The sequence below is a fragment of the Heptranchias perlo genome, chromosome 20 (assembly GCF_035084215.1).
Source record: "Heptranchias perlo isolate sHepPer1 chromosome 20, sHepPer1.hap1, whole genome shotgun sequence".
Lineage (NCBI taxonomy): Eukaryota > Metazoa > Chordata > Chondrichthyes > Hexanchiformes > Hexanchidae > Heptranchias > Heptranchias perlo.
Genome location: NC_090344.1, coordinates 50,335,815 through 50,361,813, shown reverse-complemented (window position 1 = coordinate 50,361,813; position 25,999 = coordinate 50,335,815). Strand labels below are relative to the sequence as shown.

Genomic DNA, 25,999 nt, shown 5'->3' with positions numbered 1-25,999 from the left:
CAGAATCGAGCGTGCGACCCACTGAGCCACGACTGACGCTCACATAAAGATTTTCAAAATCGAAAAGTCACCGTTTTGCCTGGTGTAATCCTGCACTGCAATCCCCACAAGGCTTTTCTTGTGATGCAACTTCCAAGGACAGTCATGATTTTCACTGATCGAGGAGCCATTCTGGCCTCAATAGGAATTTGCAACAAGACTGAATCACTTGAAAAGGTTGATATTTTTGACGGAAGGTTTTTTTTCCCCCTCTGGAAGTGACGGGTTAATGATTTAAGTGTTGCTCGTCACGTGCCAATGAATCTCAGTTACTAATCGCAGTCACCAAGGAAGAGTGAGTGAGTGAGTGGAGTGAGTGAAGAGGAGGGCGTCTAGTCATCTCCCTCCACCTCCACTCAATCACACACTCCCTACAGTCTGGAAACAGTGTCGTTCTGCTCTTGCAATCTTTCGGTTTTCCCTCCCAATATCTGCGGGGTTTTTGCAACGACTTGTGACGCCAAGAACCTTCTGTTTGATGTGAAAAGATTGTTTGATGCTGAATTGTCCCGTGGATTCTTGGCTCTCGTCAAAGATTGATGTCAGGAAGTGGAGTTCGGTGGGATCGGACTCCTGGTCAATTTCAGACTTTCTTTTAACTCTTGAAATTGACCCAAGTGATTCCTGGGGAAAGAGGTGACATGTCAGTTACATGGAGTGAGGAATCCCAGAGCCGGGCACTGAGAGTAATGAGGGTTACCATTTGAATATCAACCGCTAGCTAAGGCTTGGAGCTGATGATGTTTCCTAGTTCCTGGGATCTTGCCTTAGGGGATGGAGATGATGGGACCAAAATGTCCCCTTGGACCATCGAGAACAACAGCAACAGCAGCAGCCCCCACTGTGAGGGTCAAACCCTGAACTTCACCAGTTTGGAGAAGGTCTTTATTGGGGTGATCTTGACCCTGATCACCGCCGGGACGGTCCTTGGCAACACTCTGGCCGTGATCTCGGTTTGTTTTGTGAAGAAGATGAGACAACCCTCCAACTACCTGCTGGTCTCCCTGGCGGTGGCCGATCTCTCGGTGGCCGTGGCGGTCATGCCTTTCGTCATCGTGACCGACCTAACCGGAGGGGAATGGCTTTTCGGGAAAGTCTTCTGCAATATCTTCATCGTCATGGATGTCATGTGTTGCACCGCATCTATCTTGACTTTGTGTATGATCAGTGTGGACAGGTAAGGGGGGCTTCTGAGACTTTATCTCCAGTCCTTTCTTTCCCCAACCCAACTCAGCTTTCAACCCTTAGTCAACTTTATGCCTATTGCGGGAGCTGAAGATTCAGTGCACCAATTTAATATTGAAATATTTTAGATCAAATCAAGTTACTTCGATGAGATGAAATCCCATCCATTTGAGATTGGGTGACGGTTTATATTTTTGACGTTTGTAGATGTTTACATTCACTCTGAAATTCCCCAGTGATCACAGTCACTGCCCACTAACACTCCCGATGGGTGGGATTTCTTTACACTGTGATTTCGATCAATCCATATTTTTCAGTTTCAGTTATATCTGAAAAATGTGCCTAAAGTCACAGGTCTTCAGGCTGGAACGCCCAGATCCCAAGGGGCGAACACACAGAGAGATCCCAGGCACTGGGCTCAGTCATCAGATTCCCGTTGACCATCGATTTCTCCCTCTGTGTTTGTTGACTTACTAACGTGTTATTTTTTGGTTGCTGTTCACTCAACAAGAGATTCTGCAATGGGAGCACATGTTTCCCTGTAACCAGCTAACATTGTCTTTTGAAAGTGAGCTCAGTGGGGTGGCCGGGCGGATATTGAGGAGGGTCACCGCACAGGAAAGTTTGACATCCACTTTCAATGCAGCCAGACTCCTGCCCACAGCTTTGAAAGGGCTGAATCTTACAGTTATCCTTTGATAATTGTTCTACCCCTGATAATTGTTTATTCCACCAGCGATTTCTGCAATGATCCTCCTGATCTGACTCTGCAAATTCAGCAGGAACCCAAAGAAAAAGTTACACGATTTTACTCGCTTTTCACCCGGGTTTCTGCAGATCTTCACTCTCACGGCAGGAGATTGAGAAACTCACGCAGAAATCTGTCCCGTTCTATCGTTAGATTTTTTGGTTTTCACATTAAGATAATCGAAAAATGAAATTGCTGTTTATTTAACATCAGAATAGCAGCTAAAGTCCAATTCTTTAAACTTGATGATTTCATAATTCCTAGTGATTCTCCGATGGCATTGTCCCAGGGTGTGGAGAGATGACATCTCCCTGTTGCTCTTGTACCCAGTGCTCAGTGCACCATCACTGCCAGTGCAACTGAGATGGAGCTTCCAATAACAGTGTGATATGGAATAGCTGATCTCCCATGACATCCCTCACAAGAAAAATGAAGTCAGTTTCTCTCTCCGGGTATCTGTCTGCTTCTCTCTCATTCTGTGTGAACCTTTCTCTTTTATTCCTTGTCTTTCTCTTTATCTTGCAGTGTCCCTCTTTATTTCTCTGAATACCTCTGGCACTTTGTCTCATTTCCACATCTGTATCATTTTGTCTCGATGTGGAGATGCCGGTGATGGACTGGGGTTGACAAATGTAAGGAATCTTACAACACCAGGTTATAGTCCAACTGTTTTATTTGAAAATCATAAGCTTTCGGAGGCATTCTCCTTGGAGAAAGTGTTGGACTATAACCTGGTGTTGTAAGATTCCTTACATTCACTTTGTCTCCACTTCTCGAGCTTTGATCATTCATTAATTTCTCCGTTTCCCACCATGCTTCCCTTTATATTCTTTTTTTCTGTCTGTTTCAACTTTGTCCACTGATTGATTCTCACTTTCCTTATCCACTGATTCTCACTTTCCTTATCCCCTGATTCTCACTTTCCTTATCTCTCGATTCTCACTTTCCTTATCCCCTGATTCTCACTTTCCTTATCTCCTGATTCTCACTTTCCTTATCCCCTGATTCTCACTTTCCTTATCCCCTGATTCTCACTTTCCTTATCCCCTGATTCTCACTTTCCTTATCTCCTGATTCTCAATTTCCTTATCTCCTGATTCTCACTTTCCTTATCTCCTGATTCTCACTTTCCTTATCGCCTGATTCTCACTTTCCTTATCTCTCGATTCTCACTTTCCTTATCCCCTGATTCTCACTTTCCTTTTCCCCCGATTCTCACTTTCCTTATCCCCTGATTCTCACTTTCCTTATCTCTCGATTCTCACTTTCCTTATCTCTCGATTCTCACTTTCCTTATCCCCTGATTCTCACTTTCCTTATCCCCTGATTCTCACTTTCCTTATCCCCTGATTCTTACTTTCCTTATCTCCTGATGCTCACTTTCCTTATCCCCTGATTCTCACTTTCCTTATCCCCTGATTCTCACTTTCCTTATCCCATGATTCTCACTTTCCTTATCCCCTGATTCTCACTTTCCTTATCCCCTGATTCTCACTTTCGTTATCTCCTGATTCTCACTTTCCTTATCCCCTGATTCTCACTTTCCTTATCCCCCGATTCTCACTTTCCTTATATGGAATATGGGATTAGATTAGACTGGGCTTGATGGCCGGCGCGGACACGATGGGCCGAAGGGCCTCTATCCGTGCTGTATAACTCTATGACTCTATGATTCTCACTTTCCTTATCCCCTGATTCTCACTTTCCTTATCTCCTGATTCTCACTTTCCTTATCCCCTGATTCTCACTTTCCTTATCTCCTGATTCTCACTTTCCTTATCCCCTGATTCTCACTTTCCTTATCCCCTGATTCTCACTTTCCTTATCTCTCGATTCTCACTTTCCTTATCCCCTGATTCTCACTTTCCTTATCTCTCGATTCTCACTTTCCTTATCCCCTGATTCTCACTTTCGTTATCCCCTGATTCTCACTTTCCTTATCCCCTGATTCTCACTTTCCTTATCTCTCGATTCTCACTTTCCTTATCCCCTGATTCTCACTTTCCTTATCCCCTGATTCTCACTTTCCTTATCTCTCGATTCTCACTTTCCTTATCCCCTGATTCTCACTTTCCTTATCCCCTGATTCTCACTTTCCTTATCTCCTGATTCTCACTTTCCTGATCCCCTTATTCTCACTTTCCTTATCCCCTGATTCTCACTTTCCTTATCCCCTGATTCTCACTTTCCTTATCTCCTGATTCTCACTTTCCTTATCTCCTGATTCTCACTTTCCTTATCCCCTGATTCTCACTTTCCTTATCTCCTGATTCTCACTTTCCTTATCCCCTGATTCTCACTTTCCTTATCTCCTGATTCTCACTTTCCTTATCTCTCGATTCTAACTTTCCTTATCTCCTGATTCTCACTTTCCTTATCCCCTGATTCTCACTTTCCTTATCTCTCGATTCTCACTTTCCTTATCCCCTGATTCTCACTTTCCTTATCCCCTGATTCTCACTTTCCTTATCTCCTGATTCTCACTTTCCTTATCCCCTGATTCTCACTTTCCTTATCCCCTGATTCTCACTTTCCTTATCTCTCGATTCTCACTTTCCTTATCCCCTGATTCTCACTTTCCTTATCCCCTGATTCTCACTTTCCTTATCTCTCGATTCTCACTTTCCTTATCCCCTGATTCTCACTTTCCTTATCTCTCGATTCTCACTTTCCTTATCCCCTGATTCTCACTTTCCTTATCCCCTGATTCTCACTTTCCTTATCTCCTGATTCTCACTTTCCTTATCCCCTGATTCTCACTTTCCTTATCTCTCGATTCTCACTTTCCTTATCTCCTGATTCTCACTTTCCTTATCCCCTGATTCTCACTTTCCTTATCTCCTGATTCTCACTTTCCTTATCCCCTGATTCTCACTTTCCTTATCTCCTGATTCTCACTTTCCTTTACCCCTGATTCTCACTTTCCTTATCTCTCGATTCTCACTTTCCTTATCTCCTGATTCTCACTTTCCTTATCCCCTGATTCTCACTTTCCTTATCCCCTGATTCTCACTTTCCTTATCTCTCGATTCTCACTTTCCTTATCCCCTGATTCTCACTTTCCTTATCCCCTGATTCTCACTTTCCTTATCCCCTGATTCTCACTTTCCTTATCTCTCGATTCTCACTTTCCTTATCTCCTGATTCTCACTTTCCTTATCTCTCGATTCTCACTTTCCTTATCCCCTGATTCTCACTTTCCTTATCCCCTGATTCTCACTTTCCTTATCCCCTGATTCTCACTTTCCTTATCTCTCGATTCTCACTTTCCTTATCCCCTGATTCTCACTTTCCTGATCCCCTGATTCTCACTTTCCTTATCCCCTGATTCTCACTTTCCTTATCTCCTGATTCTCACTTTCCTTATCTCTCGATTCTCACTTTCCTTATCCCCTGATTCTCACTTTCCTTATCTCTCGATTCCCACTTTCCTTATCTCCTGATTCTCACTTTCCTTATCCCCTGATTCTCACTTTCCTTATCCCCTGATTCTCACTTTCCTTATCCCCCGATTCTCACTTTCCTTATCCCCCGATTCTCACTTTCCTTATCTCCTGATTCTCACTTTCCTTATCCCCTGATTCTCACTTTCCTTTTCTCCTGATTCTCACTTTCCTTATCCCCTGATTCTCACTTTCCTTATCCCCTGATTCTCACTTTCCTTATCTCCTGATTCTCACTTTCCTTATCCCCTGATTCTCACTTTCCTTATCTCTCGATTCTCACTTTCCTTATCTCCTGATTCTCACTTTCCTTATCTCTCGATTCTCACTTTCCTTATCCCCTGATTCTCACTTTCCTTATCCCCTGATTCTCACTTTCCTTATCCCCTGATTCTCACTTTCCTTATCTCTCGATTCTCACTTTCCTTATCCCCTGATTCTCACTTTCCTTATCCCCTGATTCTCACTTTCCTTATCCCCTGATTCTCACTTTCCTTATCTCCTGATTCTCATTTTCTTATCCCCTGATTCTCACTTTCCTTATCTCTCGATTCTCACTTTCCTTATCCCCTGATTCTCACTTTCCTTATCTCTCGAATCCCACTTTCCTTATCTCCTGATTCTCACTTTCCTTATCCCCTGATTCTGACTTTCCTTATCCCCCGATTCTCACTTTCCTTATATGGAATATGGGATTAGATTAGACTGGGCTTGATGGCCGGCGCGGACACGATGGGCCGAAGGGCCTCTATCCGTGCTGTATAACTCTATGACTCTATGATTCTCACTTTCCTTATCTCCTGATTCTCACTTTCCTTATCCCCTGATTCTCACTTTCCTTATCTCCTGATTCTCACTTTCCTTATCCCCTGATTCTCACTTTCCTTATCCCCTGATTCTCACTTTCCTTATCTCTCGATTCTCACTTTCCTTATCCCCTGATTCTCACTTTCCTTATCTCTCGATTCTCACTTTCCTTATCCCCTGATTCTCACTTTCGTTATCCCCTGATTCTCACTTTCCTTATCCCCTGATTCTCACTTTCCTTATCTCTCGATTCTCACTTTCCTTATCCCCTGATTCTCACTTTCCTTATCCCCTGATTCTCACTTTCCTTATCTCCTGATTCTCACTTTCCTTATCTCTCGATTCTAACTTTCCTTATCTCCTGATTCTCACTTTCCTTATCCCCTGATTCTCACTTTCCTTATCTCTCGATTCTCACTTTCCTTATCCCCTGATTCTCACTTTCCTTATCTCCTGATTCTCACTTTCCTTATCCCCTGATTCTCACTTTCCTTATCCCCTGATTCTCACTTTCCTTATCTCTCGATTCTCACTTTCCTTATCCCCTGATTCTCACTTTCCTTATCCCCTGATTCTCACTTTCCTTATCTCTCGATTCTCACTTTCCTTATCCCCTGATTCTCACTTTCCTTATCTCTCGATTCTCACTTTCCTTATCCCCTGATTCTCACTTTCCTTATCTCTCGATTCTCACTTTCCTTATCTCCTGATTCTCACTTTCCTTATCCCCTGATTCTCACTTTCCTTATCTCTCGATTCTCACTTTACTTATCTCCTGATTCTCACTTTCCTTATCCCCTGATTCTCACTTTCCTTATCTCCTGATTCTCACTTTCCTTATCCCCTGATTCTCACTTTCCTTATCTCCTGATTCTCACTTTCCTTATCCCCTGATTCTCACTTTCCTTATCTCTCGATTCTCACTTTCCTTATCTCCTGATTCTCACTTTCCTTATCCCCTGATTCTCACTTTCCTTATCCCCTGATTCTCACTTTCCTTATCTCTCGATTCTCACTTTCCTTATCCCCTGATTCTCACTTTCCTTATCCCCTGATTCTCACTTTCCTTATCTCTCGATTCTCACTTTCCTTATCCCCTGATTCTCACTTTCCTTATCCCCTGATTCTCACTTTCCTTATCTCTCGATTCTCACTTTCCTTATCTCCTGATTCTCACTTTCCTTATCTCTCGATTCTCACTTTCCTTATCCCCTGATTCTCACTTTCCTTATCCCCTGATTCTCACTTTCCTTATCCCCTGATTCTCACTTTCCTTATCTCGCGATTCTCACTTTCCTTATCCCCTGATTCTCACTTTCCTGATCCCCTGATTCTCACTTTCCTTATCCCCTGATTCTCACTTTCCTTATCTCCTGATTCTCACTTTCCTTATCTCTCGATTCTCACTTTCCTTATCCCCTGATTCTCACTTTCCTTATCTCTCGATTCCCACTTTCCTTATCTCCTGATTCTCACTTTCCTTATCCCCTGATTCTCACTTTCCTTATCCCCCGATTCTCACTTTCCTTATCCCCCGATTCTCACTTTCCTTATCTCCTGATTCTCACTTTCCTTATCCCCTGATTCTCACTTTCCTTTTCTCCTGATTCTCACTTTCCTTATCCCCTGATTCTCACTTTCCTTATCCCCTGATTCTCACTTTCCTTATCTCCTGATTCTCACTTTCCTTATCCCCTGATTCTCACTTTCCTTATCCCCTGATTCTCACTTTCCTTATCTCTCGATTCTCACTTTCCTTATCTCCTGATTCTCACTTTCCTTATCTCTCGATTCTCACTTTCCTTATCCCCTGATTCTCACTTTCCTTATCCCCTGATTCTCACTTTCCTTATCCCCTGATTCTCACTTTCCTTATCTCTCGATTCTCACTTTCCTTATCCCCTGATTCTCACTTTCCTTATCCCCTGATTCTCACTTTCATTATCCCCTGATTCTCACTTTCCTTATCTCCTGATTCTCATTTTCTTATCCCCTGATTCTCACTTTCCTTATCTCTCGATTCTCACTTTCCTTATCCCCTGATTCTCACTTTCCTTATCTCTCGAATCCCACTTTCCTTATCTCCTGATTCTCACTTTCCTTATCCCCTGATTCTCACTTTCCTTATCCCCTGATTCTCACTTTCCTTATCCCCCGATTCTCACTTTCCTTATCCCCTGATTCTCACTTTCCTTTTCTCCTGATTCTCACTTTCCTTATCCCCTGATTCTCACTTTCCTTATCTCCTGATTCTCACTTTCCTTATCCCCTGATTCTCACTTTCCTTATCTCCTGATTCTCACTTTCCTTATCTCTCGATTCTCACTTTCCTTATCCCCTGATTCTCACTTTCCTTATCCCCTGATTCTCACTTTCCTTATCCCCTGATTCTCACTTTCCTTATCTCTCGATTCTCACTTTCCTTATCCCCTGTTTCTCACTTTCCTTATCCCCTGATTCTCACTTTCCTTATCTCTCGATTCTCACTTTCCTTATCCCCTGATTCTCACTTTCCTTATCTCTCGATTCTCACTTTCCTTATCCCCTGATTCTCACTTTCCTTATCCCCTGATTCTCACTTTTCTTATCTCCTGATTCTCACTTTCCTTATCCCCTGATTCTCACTTTCCTTATCCCCTGATTCTCACTTTCCTTATCTCTCGATTCTCACTTTCCTTATCCCCTGATTCTCACTTTCCTTATCCCCTGATTCTCACGTTCCTTATCTCTCGATTCTCACTTTCCTTATCCCCTGATTCTCACTTTCCTTATCTCTCGATTCTCACTTTCCTTATCCCCTGATTCTCACTTTCCTTATCTCCTGATTCTCACTTTCCTTATCCCCTGATTCTCGCTTTCCTTATCCCCTGATTCTCACTTTCCTTATCTCTCGATTCTCACTTTCCTTATCTCCTGATTCTCACTTTCCTTATCCCCTGATTCTCATTTTCCTTATCTCCTGATTCTCACTTTCCTTATCCCCTGATTCTCACTTTCCTTATCTCCTGATTCTCACTTTCCTTATCCCCTGATTCTCACTTTCCTTATCTCTCGATTCTCACTTTCCTTATCCCCTGATTCTCACTTTCCTTATCCCCTGATTCTCACTTTCCTTATCCCCTGATTCTCACTTTCCTTATCTCTCGATTCTCACTTTCCTTATCCCCTGATTCTCACTTTCCTTATCCCCTGATTCTCACTTTCCTTATCTCTCGATTCTCACTTTCCTTATCCCCTGATTCTCACTTTCCTTATCCCCTGATTCTCACTTTCCTTATCTCTCGATTCTCACTTTCCTTATCTCCTGATTCTCACTTTCCTTATCTCTCGATTCTCACTTTCCTTATCCCCTGATTCTCACTTTCCTTATCCCCTGATTCTCACTTTCCTTATCTCTCGATTCTCACTTTCCTTATCCCCTGATTCTCACTTTCCTTATCCCCTGATTCTCACTTTCCTTATCCCCTGATTCTCACTTTCCTTATCTCTCGATTCTCACTTTCCTTATCCCCTGTTTCTCACTTTCCTTATCCCCTGATTCTCACTTTCCTTATCTCTCGATTCTCACTTTCCTTATCCCCTGATTCTCACTTTCCTTATCCCCTGATTCTCACTTTCCTTATCCCCTGATTCTCACTTTTCTTATCTCCTGATTCTCACTTTCCTTATCCCCTGATTCTCACTTTCCTTATCCCCTGATTCTCACTTTCCTTATCTCTCGATTCTCACTTTCCTTATCCCCTGATTCTCACTTTCCTTATCCCCTGATTCTCACGTTCCTTATCTCTCGATTCTCACTTTCCTTATCCCCTGATTCTCACTTTCCTTATCTCTCGATTCTCACTTTCCTTATCCCCTGATTCTCACTTTCCTTATCTCCTGATTCTCACTTTCCTTATCCCCTGATTCTCACTTTCCTTATCTCTCGATTCTCACTTTCCTTATCTCCTGATTCTCACTTTCCTTATCCCCTGATTCTCACTTTCCTTATCTCCTGATTCTCACTTTCCTTATCCCCTGATTCTCACTTTCCTTATCTCCTGATTCTCACTTTCCTTATCCCCTGATTCTCACTTTCCTTATCTCTCGATTCTCACTTTCCTTATCCCCTGATTCTCACTTTCCTTATCCCCTGATTCTCACTTTCCTTATCCCCTGATTCTCACTTTCCTTATCTCTCGATTCTCACTTTCCTTATCCCCTGATTCTCACTTTCCTTATCCCCTGATTCTCACTTTCCTTATCTCTCGATTCTCACTTTCCTTATCCCCTGATTCTCACTTTCCTTATCCCCTGATTCTCACTTTCCTTATCTCTCGATTCTCACTTTCCTTATCTCCTGATTCGCACTTTCCTTATCTCTCGATTCTCACTTTCCTTATCCCCTGATTCTCACTTTCCTTATCCCCTGATTCTCACTTTCCTTATCCCCTGATTCTCACTTTCCTTATCTCTCGATTCTCACTTTCCTTATCCCCTGATTCTCACTTTCCTTATCCCCTGATTCTCACTTTCCTTATCCCCTGATTCTAACTTTCCTTATCCCCTGATTCTCACTTTCCTTATCCCCTGATTCTCACTTTCCTTATCTCTCGATTCCCACTTTCCTTATCTCCTGATTCTCACTTTCCTTATCCCCTGATTCTCACTTTCCTTATCCCCTGATTCTCACTTTCCTTATCCCCTGATTCTCACTTTCCTTTTCTCCTGATTCTCACTTTCCTTATCCCCTGATTCTCACTTTCCTTATCTCCTGATTCTCACTTTCCTTATCCCCTGATTCTCACTTTCCTTATCTCTCGATTCTCACTTTCCTTATCCCCTGATTCTCACTTTCCTTATCCCCTGATTCTCACTTTCCTTATCCCCTGATTCTCACTTTCCTTATCTCTCGATTCTCACTTTCCTTATCCCCTGTTTCTCAATTTCCTTATCCCCTGATTCTCACTTTCCTTATCCCCTGATTCTCACTTTCCTTATCCCCTGATTCTCACTTTCCTTATCTCTCGATTCTCACTTTCCTTATCCCCTGTTTCTCAATTTCCTTATCCCCTGATTCTCACTTTCCTTATCTCTCGATTCTCACTTTCCTTATCCCCTGATTCTCACTTTCCTTATCTCTCGATTCTCACTTTCCTTATCCCCTGATTCTCACTTTCCTTATCCCCTGATTCTCACTTTTCTTATCTCCTGATTCTCACTTTCCTTATCCCCTGATTCTCACTTTCCTTATCCCCTGATTCTCACTTTCCTTATCTCTCGATTCTCACTTTCCTTATCCCCTGATTCTCGCTTTCCTTATCCCCTGATTCTCACTTTCCTTATCTCTCGATTCTCACTTTCCTTATCTCCTGATTCTCACTTTCCTTATCCCCTGATTCTCACTTTCCTTATCTCCTGATTCTCACTTTCCTTATCCCCTGATTCTCACTTTCCTTATCTCTCGATTCTCACTTTCCTTATCCCCTGATTCTCACTTTCCTTATCTCCTGATTCTCACTTTCCTTATCCCCTGATTCTCACTTTCCTTATCTCTCGATTCTCACTTTCCTTATCCCCTGATTCTCACTTTCCTTATCCCCTGATTCTCACTTTCCTTATCTCTCGATTCTCACTTTCCTTATCCCCTGATTCTCACTTTCCTTATCCCCTGATTCTCACTTTCCTTATCTCTCGATTCTCACTTTCCTTATCCCCTGATTCTCACTTTCCTTATCCCCTGATTCTCACTTTCCTTATCTCTCGATTCTCACTTTCCTTATCTCCTGATTCTCACTTTCCTTATCTCTCGATTCTCACTTTCCTTATCCCCTGATTCTCACTTTCCTTATCCCCTGATTCTCACTTTCCTTATCTCTCGATTCTCACTTTCCTTATCCCCTGATTCTCACTTTCCTTATCCCCTGATTCTCACTTTCCTTATCCCCTGATTCTCACTTTCCTTATCTCTCGATTCTCACTTTCCTTATCCCCTGATTCTCACTTTCCTTATCTCTCGATTCCCACTTTCCTTATCTCCTGATTCTCACTTTCCTTATCCCCTGATTCTCACTTTCCTTATCCCCTGATTCTCACTTTCCTTATCTCCTGATTCTCACTTTCCTTATCCCCTGATTCTCACTTTCCTTTTCTCCTGATTCTCACTTTCCTTATCCCCTGATTCTCACTTTCCTTATCCCCTGATTCTCACTTTCCTTATCTCCTGATTCTCACTTTCCTTATCCCCTGATTCTCACGTTCCTTATCTCCTGATTCTCACTTTCCTTATCCCCTGATTCTCACTTTCCTTATCCCCTGATTCTCACTTTCCTTATCCCCTGATTCTCACTTTCCTTATCTCTCGATTCTCACTTTCCTTATCCCCTGATTCTCACTTTCCTTATCCCCTGATTCTCACTTTCCTTATCTCTCGATTCTCACTTTCCTTATCTCCTGATTCTCACTTTCCTTATCTCTCGATTCTCACTTTCCTTATCCCCTGATTCTCACTTTCCTTATCCCCTGATTCTCTCTTTCCTTATCCCCTGATTCTCACTTTCCTTATCTCCTGATTCTCACTTTCCTTATCCCCTGATTCTCACTTTCCTTATCTCTCGATTCTCACTTTCCTTATCCCCTGATTCTCACTTTCCTTATCTCTCGATTCTCACTTTCCTTATCCCCTGATTCTCACTTTCCTTATCTCTCGATTCTCACTTTCCTTATCTCCTGATTCTCACTTTCCTTATCTCCTGATTCTCACTTTCCTTATACCCTGATTCTCACTTTCCTTATCCCCTGATTCTCACTTTACTTATCCCCCGATTCTCACTTTCCTTATCTCCTGATTCTCACTTTCCTTATCCCCTGATTCTCACTTTCCTTTTCTCCTGATTCTCACTTTCCTTATCCCCTGATTCTCACTTTCCTTATCTCCTGATTCTCACTTTCCTTATCCCCTGATTCTCACTTTCCTTATCCCCTGATTCTCACTTTCCTTATCCCCTGATTCTCACTTTCCTTATCTCTCGATTCTCACTTTCCTTATCCCCTGATTCTCACTTTCCTTATCCCCTGATTCTCACTTTCCTTATCTATCGATTCTCACTTTCCTTATCCCCTGTTTCTCACTTTCCTTATCCCCTGATTCTCACTTTCCTTATCTCTCGATTCTCACTTTCCTTATCCCCTGATTCTCACTTTCCTTATCTATCGATTCTCACTTTCCTTATCCCCTGTTTCTCACTTTCCTTATCCCCTGATTCTCACTTTCCTTATCTCTCGATTCTCACTTTCCTTATCCCCTGATTCTCACTTTCCTGATCCCCTTATTCTCACTTTCCTTATCCCCTGATTCTCACTTTCCTTATCCCCTGATTCTCACTTTCCTTATCCCCTGATTCTCACTTTCCTTATCCCCCGATTCTCACTTTCCTTATCTCCTGATTCTCACTTTCCTTATCCCCTGATTCTCACTTTCCTTATCCCCTGATTCTCACTTTCTCTATCCCCTGATTCTCACTTTCCTTATCCCCTGATTCTCACTTTCCTTATCTCTCGATTCTCACTTTCCTTATCCCCTGTTTCTCACTTTCCTTATCCCCTGATTCTCACTTTCCTTATCTCTCGATTCTCACTTTCCTTATCCCCTGATTCTCACTTTCCTTATCTCCTGATTCTCACTTTCCTTATCTCCTGATTCTCACTTTCCTTATCCCCTGATTCTCACTTTCCTTATCTCTCGATTCTCACTTTCCTTATCCCCTGATTCTCACTTTCCTTATCCCCTGATTCTCACTTTCCTTATCTCCTGATTCTCACTTTCCTTATCCCCTGTTTCTCACTTTCCTTATCCCCTGTTTCTCACTTTCCTTATCTCCTGATTCTCACTTTCCTTATCCCCTTTTTCTCACTTTCCTTATCACCTGATTCTCATTTTCCTTTTTCCCTGATTCTCACTTTCCTTATCCCCCGATTCTCACTTTCCTTATCTCCTGATTCGCACTTTCCTTATCCCCTGATTCTCACTTTCCTTATCTCTCGATTCTCACTTTCCTTATCCCCTGATTCTCACTTTCCTTATCTCTCGATTCTCACTTTCCTTATCCCCTGATTCTCACTTTCCTTATCTCCTGATTCGCACTTTCCTTATCCCCTGATTCTCACTTTCCTTATCCCCTGATTCTCACTTTCCTTATCTCCTGATTCGCACTTTCCTTATCCCCTGATTCTCACTTTCCTTATCTCCTGATTCGCACTTTCCTTATCCCCCGATTCTCACTTTCCTTATCTCTCGATTCTCACTTTCCTTATCCCCTGATTCTCACTTTCCTTATCTCCTGATTCTCACTTTCCTTATCCCCTGTTTCTCACTTTCCTTATCCCCTGATTCTCACTTTCCTTATCTCTCGATTCTCACTTTCCTTATCCCCTGATTCTCACTTTCCTTATCTCCTGATTCTCACTTTCCTTATCCCCTGTTTCTCACTTTCCTTATCCCCTGATTCTCACTTTCCTTATCCCCTGATTCTCACTTTCCTTATCCCCTGATTCTCACTTTCCTTATCTCCTGATTCTCACTTTCCTTATCCCCTGTTTCTCACTTTCCTTATCCCCTGTTTCTCACTTTCCTTATCTCCTGATTCTCACTTTCCTTATCCCCTGTTTCTCACTTTCCTTATCACCTGATTCTCATTTTCCTTTTTCCCTGATTCTCACTTTCCTTATCCCCCGATTCTCACTTTCCTTATCTCCTGATTCGCACTTTCCTTATCCCCTGATTCTCACTTTCCTTATCTCTCGATTCTCACTTTCCTTATCCCCTGATTCTCACTTTCCTTATCTCTCGATTCTCACTTTCCTTATCCCCTGATTCTCACTTTCCTTATCTCCTGATTCGCACTTTCCTTATCCCCTGATTCTCACTTTCCTTATCCCCTGATTCTAACTTTCCTTATCTCCTGATTCGCACTTTCCTTATCCCCTGATTCTCACTTTCCTTATCTCTCGATTCTCACTTTCCTTATCCCCTGATTCTCACTTTCCTTATCTCCTGATTCGCACTTTCCTTATCCCCTGATTCTCACTTTCCTTATCTCTCGATTCTCACTTTCCTTATCCCCTGATTCTCACTTTCCTTATCTCTCGATTCTCACTTTCCTTATCCCCTGATTCTCACTTTCCTTATCTCCTGATTCGCACTTTCCTTATCCCCTGATTCTCACTTTCCTTATCCCCTGATTCTCACTTTCCTTATCTCCTGATTCGCACTTTCCTTATCCCCTGATTCTCACTTTCCTTATCTCTCGATTCTCACTTTCCTTATCCCCTGATTCTCACTTTCCTTATCTCCTGATTCTCACTTTCCTTATCCCCTGTTTCTCACTTTCCTTATCCCCTGATTCTCACTTTCCTTATCCCCTGATTCTCACTTTCCTTATCTCCTGATTCTCACTTTCCTTATCCCCTGTTTCTCACTTTCCTTATCCCCTGTTTCTCACTTTCCTTATCTCCTGATTCTCACTTTCCTTATCCCCTGTTTCTCACTTTCCTTATCACCTGATTCTCATTTTCCTTTTTCCCTGATTCTCACTTTCCTTATCCCCCGATTCTCACTTTCCTTATCTCCTGATTCGCACTTTCCTTATCCCCTGATTCTCACTTTCCTTATCTCTCGATTCTCACTTTCCTTATCCCCTGATTCTCACTTTCCTTATCTCTCGATTCTCACTTTCCTTATCCCCTGATTCTCACTTTCCTTATCTCCTGATTCGCACTTTCCTTATCCCCTGATTCTCACTTTCCTTATCCCCTGATTCTCACTTTCCTTATCTCCTGATTCGCACTTTCCTTATCCCCTGATTCTCACTTTCCTTATCTCTCGATTCTCACTTTCCTTATCCCCTGATTCTCACTTTCCTTATCTCCTGATTCGCACTTTCCTTATCCCCTGATTCTCACTTTCCTTATCTCTCGATTCTCACTTTCCTTATCCCCTGATTCTCACTTTCCTTATCTCTCGATTCTCACTTTCCTTATCCCCTGATTCTCACTTTCCTTATCTCCTGATTCGCACTTTCCTTATCCCCTGATTCTCACTTTCCTTATCCCCTGATTCTCACTTTCCTTATCTCCTGATTCGCACTTTCCTTATCCCCTGATTCTCACTTTCCTTATCTCTCGATTCTCACTTTCCTTATCCCCCGATTCTCACTTTCCTTATCCCCCGATTCTCACTTTCCTTATCCCCTGATTCTCACTTTCCTTATACCCCGATTCTCACTTTCCTTATCTCCTGATTCTCACTTTCCTTATCTCCTGATTCTCACATTTCTTTTCCCCTGATTCTCACTTTCCTTATCCCCTGATTCACACTTTCCTTATCCCCTGATTCTCACTTTCCTTATCACCTGATTCTCATTTTCCTTTTCCCCTGATTCTCACTTTCCTTATCACCTGATTCTCACTTTCCTTATCCCCTGATTCTCACTTTCCTTTTCCCCTGATTCTCACTTTCCTTATCCCCCGTTTCTCACTTTCCTTTTCCCCTGATTCTCACTTTCCTTATCCCCTGATTCACACTTTCCTTATCTCTTTCTCCCCCCACCCCGTCCCTTTATTATTACATTTCATTTGCTTTTTCTATTTTCTGGCTGTTCCCTTGATCCTCTCTCTGGTACACATATACACCATGCACCCGAGATGGAGAAGCAGAATGCAGGCCAGAAACGGAACACGAAATCCGAGAGCCTGAGAATGTGTTTATGAGCGATTGAGGATTGAGTTTTGATCTGACTGGAGTCGGGAAAACTGGACACCCTTGTGTGACCACATTAACCAGCCTCACATGCAGAGCCCAGAAAAATGATCCCGAGGAACACTGAACGTTTTTTTAATGCAGAGCAGCAGAAGCACTGGGAGTGCACAAGTGACTGATTCTAATTCCAGAAACGGAGCAAATAGCAAACCCTATACCAGGTGTGAACATTGCTGTTCATGTTCTCTCACCCAAACTAGTTCTGGAAGAAGTCCCTGAATTCTGCAAGGATATGATGTTGTGAATACCTGTCATGTGGATTGGCATTAAAACCGCCCACCATTTGCAGTTATAAGGTGTTGATGGAGAATTCTGCGTTCCTCGAACTCTGGCCTCTTCTCCATCCCCGATTTCCTTTGCCCCTCCATTGGAGGCCGTGCCTTCAGCTGCCCGGGTCTTAAGCTCTGGAATTCCCTCCCTAAACCTCTCCGCCTCTCTACCTCCTTTAAGACGCTCCTTAAAACCTACTTCTTTGACCAGGCTTTTGGTCACTTGTCCTGATATCTCCTTATGTGGCTCAGTGTTAAATTTTGTCTGATAATCGCTCCTGAGAAGCGCCTGGGGTCGTTTTACTACGTTAAAGGCGCTATATAAATGCAAGTTGTTGTTGGTGAGGCACCTCAATGACAGCAAATGGCCTGAGTCAGGTGAGGCGTGTGTTGGGGAGGTGAGCTGCTGGAGGTATTGGAAAAGAACGGGTACGTTTAAAACACGTTTTGTGATTGTACTTTTCAGAAGTGTTGAATTTTTCATGTCCTTATTGTGTTGTAACCTTATGTTGTCGGGGTATAAGGTGGGATGGGTGAGGAAGCAACATTGGAAGGACTTTCAAAATTAATCAAATTGATGCTTATTTTGTGAATGGGAATTTTTTTGGAGAGAGAGTGAAAGGCACTGTCACTGTTTGTGCCTTTTGATTGGCTCCAATGTCACATTAATCAGCAGACTTTGCACCCTGTGGAACAGTTTGCCCACAGATTTTCCCGATGGACACCCAACTTTTAATTGGACAGATTTGTATGATGTGACTCTTTATAATGATTTTCTGAGCTTCATCCAAAATAGTAGAAAAAGGATCAAAAGATTTGCATTAATAAAGGTCGTCTCTCAGAAATATCACAAATCATTTCACATACAACGAGTTACTTTGAAGTGCAGTGACGGTGGTTATGTAGGCAAATGGAGCAGCGATTTTGTGCACATCGAGGTCAGCAGCATCAAACAGCAATGAGATGAGATACTGTTTAATCCGTTGTTGGTAATGTTGTTTAGGGAAAGAACATTGATCAGGATACCAGGAGAAACCCCTGTTCATCATCAGGAGGAGCAGGAGTGGGATATCTGGGATTCACCTTAACCACCTTAACAAGGCAGACATGGCCTCAGTTTAACATCTCCTCTCCAAGACAAAGGTTCCAACAAAGCAGCATTCCTTCAGTGATGTACCGAAATACCAAACTAGATTGTGTTCTCAAGACCAGAATAGGGCTGGAAAATATAACCCCTCTTCCTCCACCCTCCCCTCAAAGTGTAAGGAGCTATGAATCTCTTCACCTACAAAATCAAAACTATCCGTGCCACTTCCTCCACCGTTCCCTCCCATTCCTCTCACCCTGACCTCTGATCCCTCGTCAGGTTCCCACCCACTCTCACCCCGAACCCTCATCGTTTTGCACTTTCTCCCTCCACCCCTCCAAGCTCATCTCTTCCCTGAGACCCACATTCCTGCTCCTTTCCTCAGGGTGTCCCTCTTCCTTTCACAGGTCCCATCATCAACACTCCCGCTGCTTTAAAAAAAAAAGCCCAGCCTTGACACACCCATGCTCTGCAACTGCCCCCACCGACCTTCCTTTCCTCTCTGTGTCATTACCTCTCCGCTCCCTGCCCATTTTACCTCGAACTCCTTGTTCGAATCCTTCCAATCTGGCTTCCATTTTTTTACAGCACAAAACAACCGCAGGAGAAAGTCACAAAAGGCATTGCTAGGACGATGACTAGGTGACACTTTCTCTCTTTCTCCTCCTTGATCTTTCTCCAGTGTTATATACTGTTGGCCACAACATTCTCCTCCAAAACCTCTCTGGGCAGAATTCTGGGCTGCAGCAGTTTTATTCTTGAGAAACCTAAGCCTCCATGTTATTTTCAATATAAAGAAAAAAATTGATCCCACCAAGGTACAAGATGGCAGGATATAAATTGGGGTAAGTGAGGAGTTAGTAGCTAGATAACACCAAGCTTGGGATGGAAATGGTGTCAATTGCAGGACAGCCGGAGGTGGGGAGATCCACAATTTTGAGGTCAGGGTAAGAATGAGTTGGAGTCGGACACAACGCAATGAATCTTAATTTGAGCACAGGATGCAGGGGGTAGGAAGGATATGTGATCTGGTGTATTTGGACTTCAGGAGGAACAAGGGGGGAATTCTCATGGACCCAAGGATCATAGTGTCGATGAAACAGAGAAAGGTGGCAGTGGAGAGAGGTTAGAGAAGGGCTGGCTGCCTATCAGACGGGGAGCTTTTCTTTGCAGTGTGAGCCTTCCCTGATCACTAACCTGGGCACTACTGAAAGTGACTTTTGGAAGTCTTAAAGAAAATGCCAATGAAACATAAATTTGATCTTCGTGTTTGAAGGAGAGTTTATATCTGTGATGTGTCAGAAACCCATGAGAAGCTGCAACAGTTGAATGTAAACACCTCAAGGTCAGGTTATACAGTTACCATGAACAGAGACATGACCCACCACTGACTGCAGTCGCTTCACCGCTTCAGTGACTCAGAGATGAGATGATTACAGACAAAATTTAGATAACGCAATAGTGCGTCCAGGCAGGGACTAATGGGACTATTGATGAAGGAGCAATTACCTTGAGAATAATGGATGTCTGAGAGTGACAGCCAAGTAGAAATCTAATTAAGGAGTTAAGACAACATCAGAATCTAGGAAAGCAGAGGTTCAGTATTTTATCATTTGTCATTTCAAGCCCTTGATGAGATTTCTGACTGTACTCCAGTATCCATTCCTCTCTGTGGGGGAAATTCCACAATATTTGATCGAGGGGCAGTTGCTTTTTATATTGTATTGTAAAGATTATATATGAGGTAGTTTTGTTCTATTTATGTTGGGAAAGTTGTTGATGTTGAGTGAGAGTGAGCTGAGTTCGGATGGTGAGTTATGGTGACTGCATTAAAGAGCTTGTGAATCAGTTGTTACTGGGAGCTTATTGAGTGTTTAAATTTTCCCGTTCTAATCACAGTCTTCTCTCCTGAAATGATTCCCCGTAATATTTTATCTTCTTGTTGTAATGCTGCTTGCCTGTTGATGCAGTTTGAGGAGCCCATCGACATGAGCTAACAGTGTAACCCAGGAGTCCGATCTGTCTGCCGCAGAGGTTCAGATGGATGTTAAAGGTCCAGTGACTCGATTGGAAGAGGAATAGTGAGTTCCACAGTGTGCGGGACCATCCCTCCCTCACCAACAGCAGAGAAAAGAAACAGATGAACTTGTCGCTCATCTCATTGTTTGCAGGATGTCGTTGGCACTGCAGCATTTTCCAACACCACAACAGTCCCTGCACTTCAAGAGCATTTTGCTGTATCTGAAGTGCTTCGAAACATTTTAGAAATTGCTCGATGAAAAAAGACCCAGGTCCACCTAGTTGGCCTTTGACCATCCTGGTAAAAGAAAGAAAGACTTGCATTTATATAGCGCCTTTCACGACCTCAGGACATCCCAAAGCACTTTACAGCCAATAAAGTACTTTTGAAGTGTGGTCACTGTTGTAATGTAGGAAACGCAGCAGCCAATTTGCGCACAGCAAGATCCCACAGAAGGCAATGAGATAACGACCAGATAATCTATCTTCAGTGATGTTGGTTGAGGGATGCATACTGACAGGACACCGGGGAGAACTCACCTGCTCTTCTTCAAAATAGTGCCACAAGATCTTTGACATCCACTTATCCGAAAGATGGCACCTCCGACAGTGTGGCACTCCCTCAGGATGGAACTGGAGTGTTAACTTAGGTTTTGTTGAGCACAAAATCTGGAGTGGGACTTGAAACCGCAACCATCTGACTCTGAGGTGAGAGAGTTACCATCATAAAATGCTCCCAGGGCAGGTACAGCACGGGTTAGATACAGAGTCAAGCTCCTTCTACATTGTCCCATCAAACACTCCCAGGGCAGGTACAGCAAGGGTTAGATACAGAGTAAAGCTCCCCCTACACTGTCCCATCAAACACTCCCAGGGCATGTACAGCATGGATTAGATACAGAGTAAAACTCCCTCCACACTGTCCCATCAAACACTCCCAGGGCAGGTACAGCACGGGTTAGATACAGAGTAAAGCTCCCTCTACACTGTCCCATCAAACACTCCCAGGGCAGGTACAGGGTTAGATACAGAGTAAAGCTCCCTCTACACTGTCCCATCAAACACTCCCAGGGCAGGTACAGGGTTAGATACAGAGTAAAGCTCCCTCTACACTGTCCCATCAAACACTCCCAGGGCAGGTACAGGGTTAGATACAGAGTAAAGCTCCCTCTCCACTGTCCCATCAAACACTCCCAGGGCAGGTACAGCACGGGTTAGATACAGAGTAAAGCTCCCTCTACACTGTCCCATCAAACACTCCCAGGGCAGGTACAGCACGGGTTAGATACAGAGTAAAGCTCCCTCTACACTGTCCCATCAAACACTCCCAGGGCAGGTACAGCACGGGTTAGATACAGAGTAAAGCTCCCTCTACACTGTCCCATCAAACACTCCCAGGGCAGGTACAGGGTTAGATACAGAGTAAAGCTCCCTCTACACTGTCCCATCAAACACTCCCAGGGCAGGTACAGCAAGGGTTAGATACAGAGTAAAGCTCCATCTACACTGTCCCCGCAAAAAGCACCCATCAAATTTAAACCATGTATCCGTTGATTAGTGAGAATACTGACCTTTATTTCGAAGGTTACTGCTCATGTTACTGTGTCTCCAATGGAACAAGCATGACTGACTTGTTACAACTTGTCTCAGCAGATTGCTGTTACTTTTGGTTATCACGATGTGGGGGAATTAAAAATCTGTGACACAAATAACAGGAGCTGTAAACAGATCAAACTGTGTACTGGATAATGATCTATTGTCACATTACAGGTATTCTTATCTACAGGATGCATGGCTTTTCAACAGGGCTGGGGGGGAGCAATCAAGCCAAGACAGTGTTGTCTCAGCAAGAAGTTATCTGGGAAACGATGTGTGGGCATGGCTTAGTTTGTTAGTTCAGCTGTTACTGTTTGTGCTGTTGTGACGGACTGACACCTTGTCGCCAAATTGTGGACTTGTTGGGGTCGATATTGGATCGTGCCGGCCTGGGTGCAGAGAACGATCCCTGAGCTGGAACGGGAATGCCTCAGGACTCATTTTCATGAGTCCGGTGAGCTGCAGACGCCTGCCCTGGGGGCTCGCTGGTGAGGAGGATTTCAATTTTGGGCTGCTGAGTCAAGAGAGGGTCCAAAACTGAGCAGTGCATTGCAGAAATATTAAGATAACTTATCATACGCAATAAAGACCTCAATTACACAGACTTACTGAGTAATTCCAATTCTGGCCTCTTGTGCATCCCTGATTTTCGTTGCTCCATCATTGGCGGCCATGCCTTCAGCTGCCTGGGCCCTAAGCTCAGGAATTCCCACCCTAAACCTCTCCGCCTCTCTCCCTCCCTCCTGAAAACCTCTCTCTTTGTCCCAGCTTTTGGCCATCTGTCCCAATATCTCCTTTTGTGGCTCGGTGTCAATTTTTGTCTGATAATCGCTCCGGTGAAGCGCCTTGGGACGTTTTACTACATTAAAGGTGCTATATAAATGCAAGTTGTTGTTGTTGATTCTAAAACTCTGTGTTTACAAGGGTACTGAGAGTCCATTTTAGATATTAGTACGGGAAGTTGTTCTGAGCCGCACTTGTAAACATGACTGTGACATTTCCATAAAACACTTCACTTGTTTGTATAATATTTCTTAAGCTGCAATTTTAAAACGAGGTGTTAACCTCTCTCACCCCCTCTGTCAGGATTAGATTATGAGGAGAGATTACATAAACTCGGCTTGTATTCTCTGGAATAGAGAAGATTAAGGGGTGATTTGATTGAGGTTTTTCGGATTTTGAAAGGAATTGATGGGGTGGATAGAGAGAAACTTTTCCCGCTGGTGGGGGAGTCCAGGACACGGGGACATAACCTTAAAATCAGAGCCAGGCCGTTCAGGAGAGACGTTAGGAAACAGGGAGGTAAAAGTGTGGAATTCTCTCTCATAAAAAGCAGTAGATGCTCGCTCAATTAATCATTTTAAATCTGTGATCAATAGATTTTTGCCAGCTATGGGTATTAAGAGATGTGGACTCAAGGCAGGTGGATGGAGTTTGGGTGCAGGTCAGACATGATCCCATTGAATAGTGAACAGGCTCGAGGGGCTGAATGGCCTCCTCCTGTTTCTATGTTCCTCTCTCTCTCTCCCACTCACACACTCTCTCACAATCCTCCCCCCCTAAAGACTCCAGCTTCCTTTCCCTCCCTTTCTTCTCTTCTCCCCCCACCCCCGCCGAATTAGAACCTTGTACCAGCTTGGCTCAGTTGGCAGTACCTCTGTTTCATGAGGTCCCTGTGATCAGATGGGGAATATACGCAGTGATACTCTTTGCTTGGAAGAGGGCAGATGCCACTGAACAGCAGCCTGTCATCATGAATCGAGCAGCAGTGCCTCACTGTGTCAGTGTCTTTACTCTTAAGGTTGTAAAATCACAGGGTAAATACAAAAACTTCCAGGTGGAAAATTTAAATAAATGGTGAACAGTCTTAAAGTCTGATATCTACACTTTTTAACCCAAGTTTACTCTGTCAGCTGTGGCTCACACTCTCGCCTCTGAGTTAGAAGGTTGTGGGTTCGAATCCCACTCCAGAGACTTGAGCACAGAATCCCTGTGCAGTATTGAGGGAGTGCTGCACTGTTGGAAGTACTGTCTGCCCTCTCAGGTGGATGTAAAAGATCCCACTGTGCTATTTTGAAGACAAGCAGGGGAGTTCTCCCTGCTGTCCTGGCTGATGTTTATCCTCAACCACCATCACTAAAACAGATGATCTGGTCATTATCTCATTACTTCCTGTGGGATCTTGCTGTGCACAAATTAACTACCGCAATTCCTAAATTCCAACAGTGACTACACTTCAAAAGTACTTCATTGGTTGTAAATCGCTTTGGGACAATCTGAGGTTATGAAAAGCACTATATGAATACAAGGCTTTCTTTTTATAAATAGACTATTGTTATTTTTATGATTGTTAACTGTATTTAATCCAGAATATTGTCGTCTTCTCCAGATATTTGGGAATAACCAAGCCCCTGACCTATCCAGCGAGGCAGGATGGGCAGTTGATGGCGAAGGTGATTGTGGCCGTGTGGCTTTCTTCGGCCTCTGTAACCCTGCCTCCTCTCTTCGGTTGGGCTGAGAACGTGAATGAGGACATGGTCTGCCTCATCAGTCAAGATTTTGGCTACACCGTGTACTGCACAGCGGTGACCTTCTACATACCGATGACCATCATGCTTACCATGTATTACAAGATTTTCAAGGCAGCCAAAAAGAGTGCGGCCAGGCACAGATTCACCAGCTTCCCGTTCCCAAAGGACCCAGATGCCAATGAGGATTTCAAGATGCATGTAGCTGAAGACTGCGTGCCATTGTCCAGGCTATTGAGTCATGGGAAGAGAAAAATTTTTGTTTTCAAAGGGGAGGAGAAAACTGCGACCACCTTGGGGATACTGGTTGGTGTATTCACCATCTGCTGGCTACCCTTCTTCATCCAGTCAACAGCCAGGCCTTTTATATGTGGGCCCAAGTGTAGCTGCATCCCCATCTGGTTGGAGAGGACATTATTGTGGTTGGGTTATGCTAACTCCTTGATGAACCCTTTCATCTATGCATTTTTCAATCGAGACTTGAGGTCAACCTACAAGAACCTACTGAGATGTAGGTTCAGGAATATAAACAGGAGGCTTTCGGCAGTCGGGGTACATGAAACTCTCAAGGCGTGATCAAAGAGAGATTGGAAATTGCAATAAAATCGTTCACAGATGTTACACTGGACTATTCCACTATTTACATTGTGTGTAATAATGGACTCGGCAGGGTGGTCCAGTCTGACAAATACACATTTCTGTTGGACTCCACTGTTGTTCAGCAATGAATAAAAAGCTGGTTGTATCGACCCCACATTTGTGAACCCTCCTTGTAAAATAATTTACTTTTTCCATTCAGATTTGTATTCCTGTTTGGTTTTATGCAAAATCAGCAACAACTTGCACTTATAGAGTGCCGTTAACATAGTAAGTGTCCCAAGGTGTAATCAAGAGAAACGAATACTGAGCGAAAGGAGGAGATATTAGGAGGGGAGGCCAAGGGCTTGGTTGAAGAGGTGGGTTTTAGGGAGTGTCTTAAAGGAGGAGATGGATGTGGAGGGGTTTCAGGAGCAAGTTCCAGAGCATTGGGCCGAAGCTACTATATATTTGGCAACATTATCGATTTTGCCTTTGTCTTTCTTTTCAACATTGGCTTTGAAGCAAATTAATCCAAGGGGTGAGTGTGGGTTCCTGTTGGTGCGATTACCTCACTAAAAGAATGAGGTCATTCTCAGCTCTTGGCCACTTTTCTCCCCTCCTTTTCTGAAGGTGCTAACTTGTGCTGGCAAATAGTTCAGTGAGTGCCACCACCCTCTCTTACCAAGGCTGTTTAACCAGGGAATACTTGATGGGACAGTGTAGAGGGAGCTTTACTCTGTATCTAACCCGTTCTGTACCTGCTCTAGGAGTGTTTGATGGGACAGTGTAGAGGGAGCTTTACTCTGTATCTAACCCGTTCTGTACCTGCCCTGGGAGTGTTCGACGGGACAGTGTAGAGGGAGCTTTACTCTCTATCTCACCCTGTACCTGCCCTGGGAGTGTT

At 43.5% G+C, this 25,999-nt stretch overlaps 1 protein-coding gene across 1 annotated transcript; it reads left to right on the top strand.

Moving 5' to 3' along the window:
• The first annotated feature begins 833 nt into the window (after positions 1–833).
• Positions 834–25,134, top strand: LOC137336043 (5-hydroxytryptamine receptor 7-like). Its single transcript, XM_068001545.1, has 2 exons — positions 834–1,216; positions 24,378–25,134. The coding sequence occupies exons 1-2, from the start codon at positions 834–836 to the stop codon at positions 25,090–25,092; spliced, it is 1,098 nt and encodes a 365-aa protein (XP_067857646.1). The 3' UTR covers positions 25,093–25,134.
• Positions 25,135–25,999: the final 865 nt, after the last annotated feature.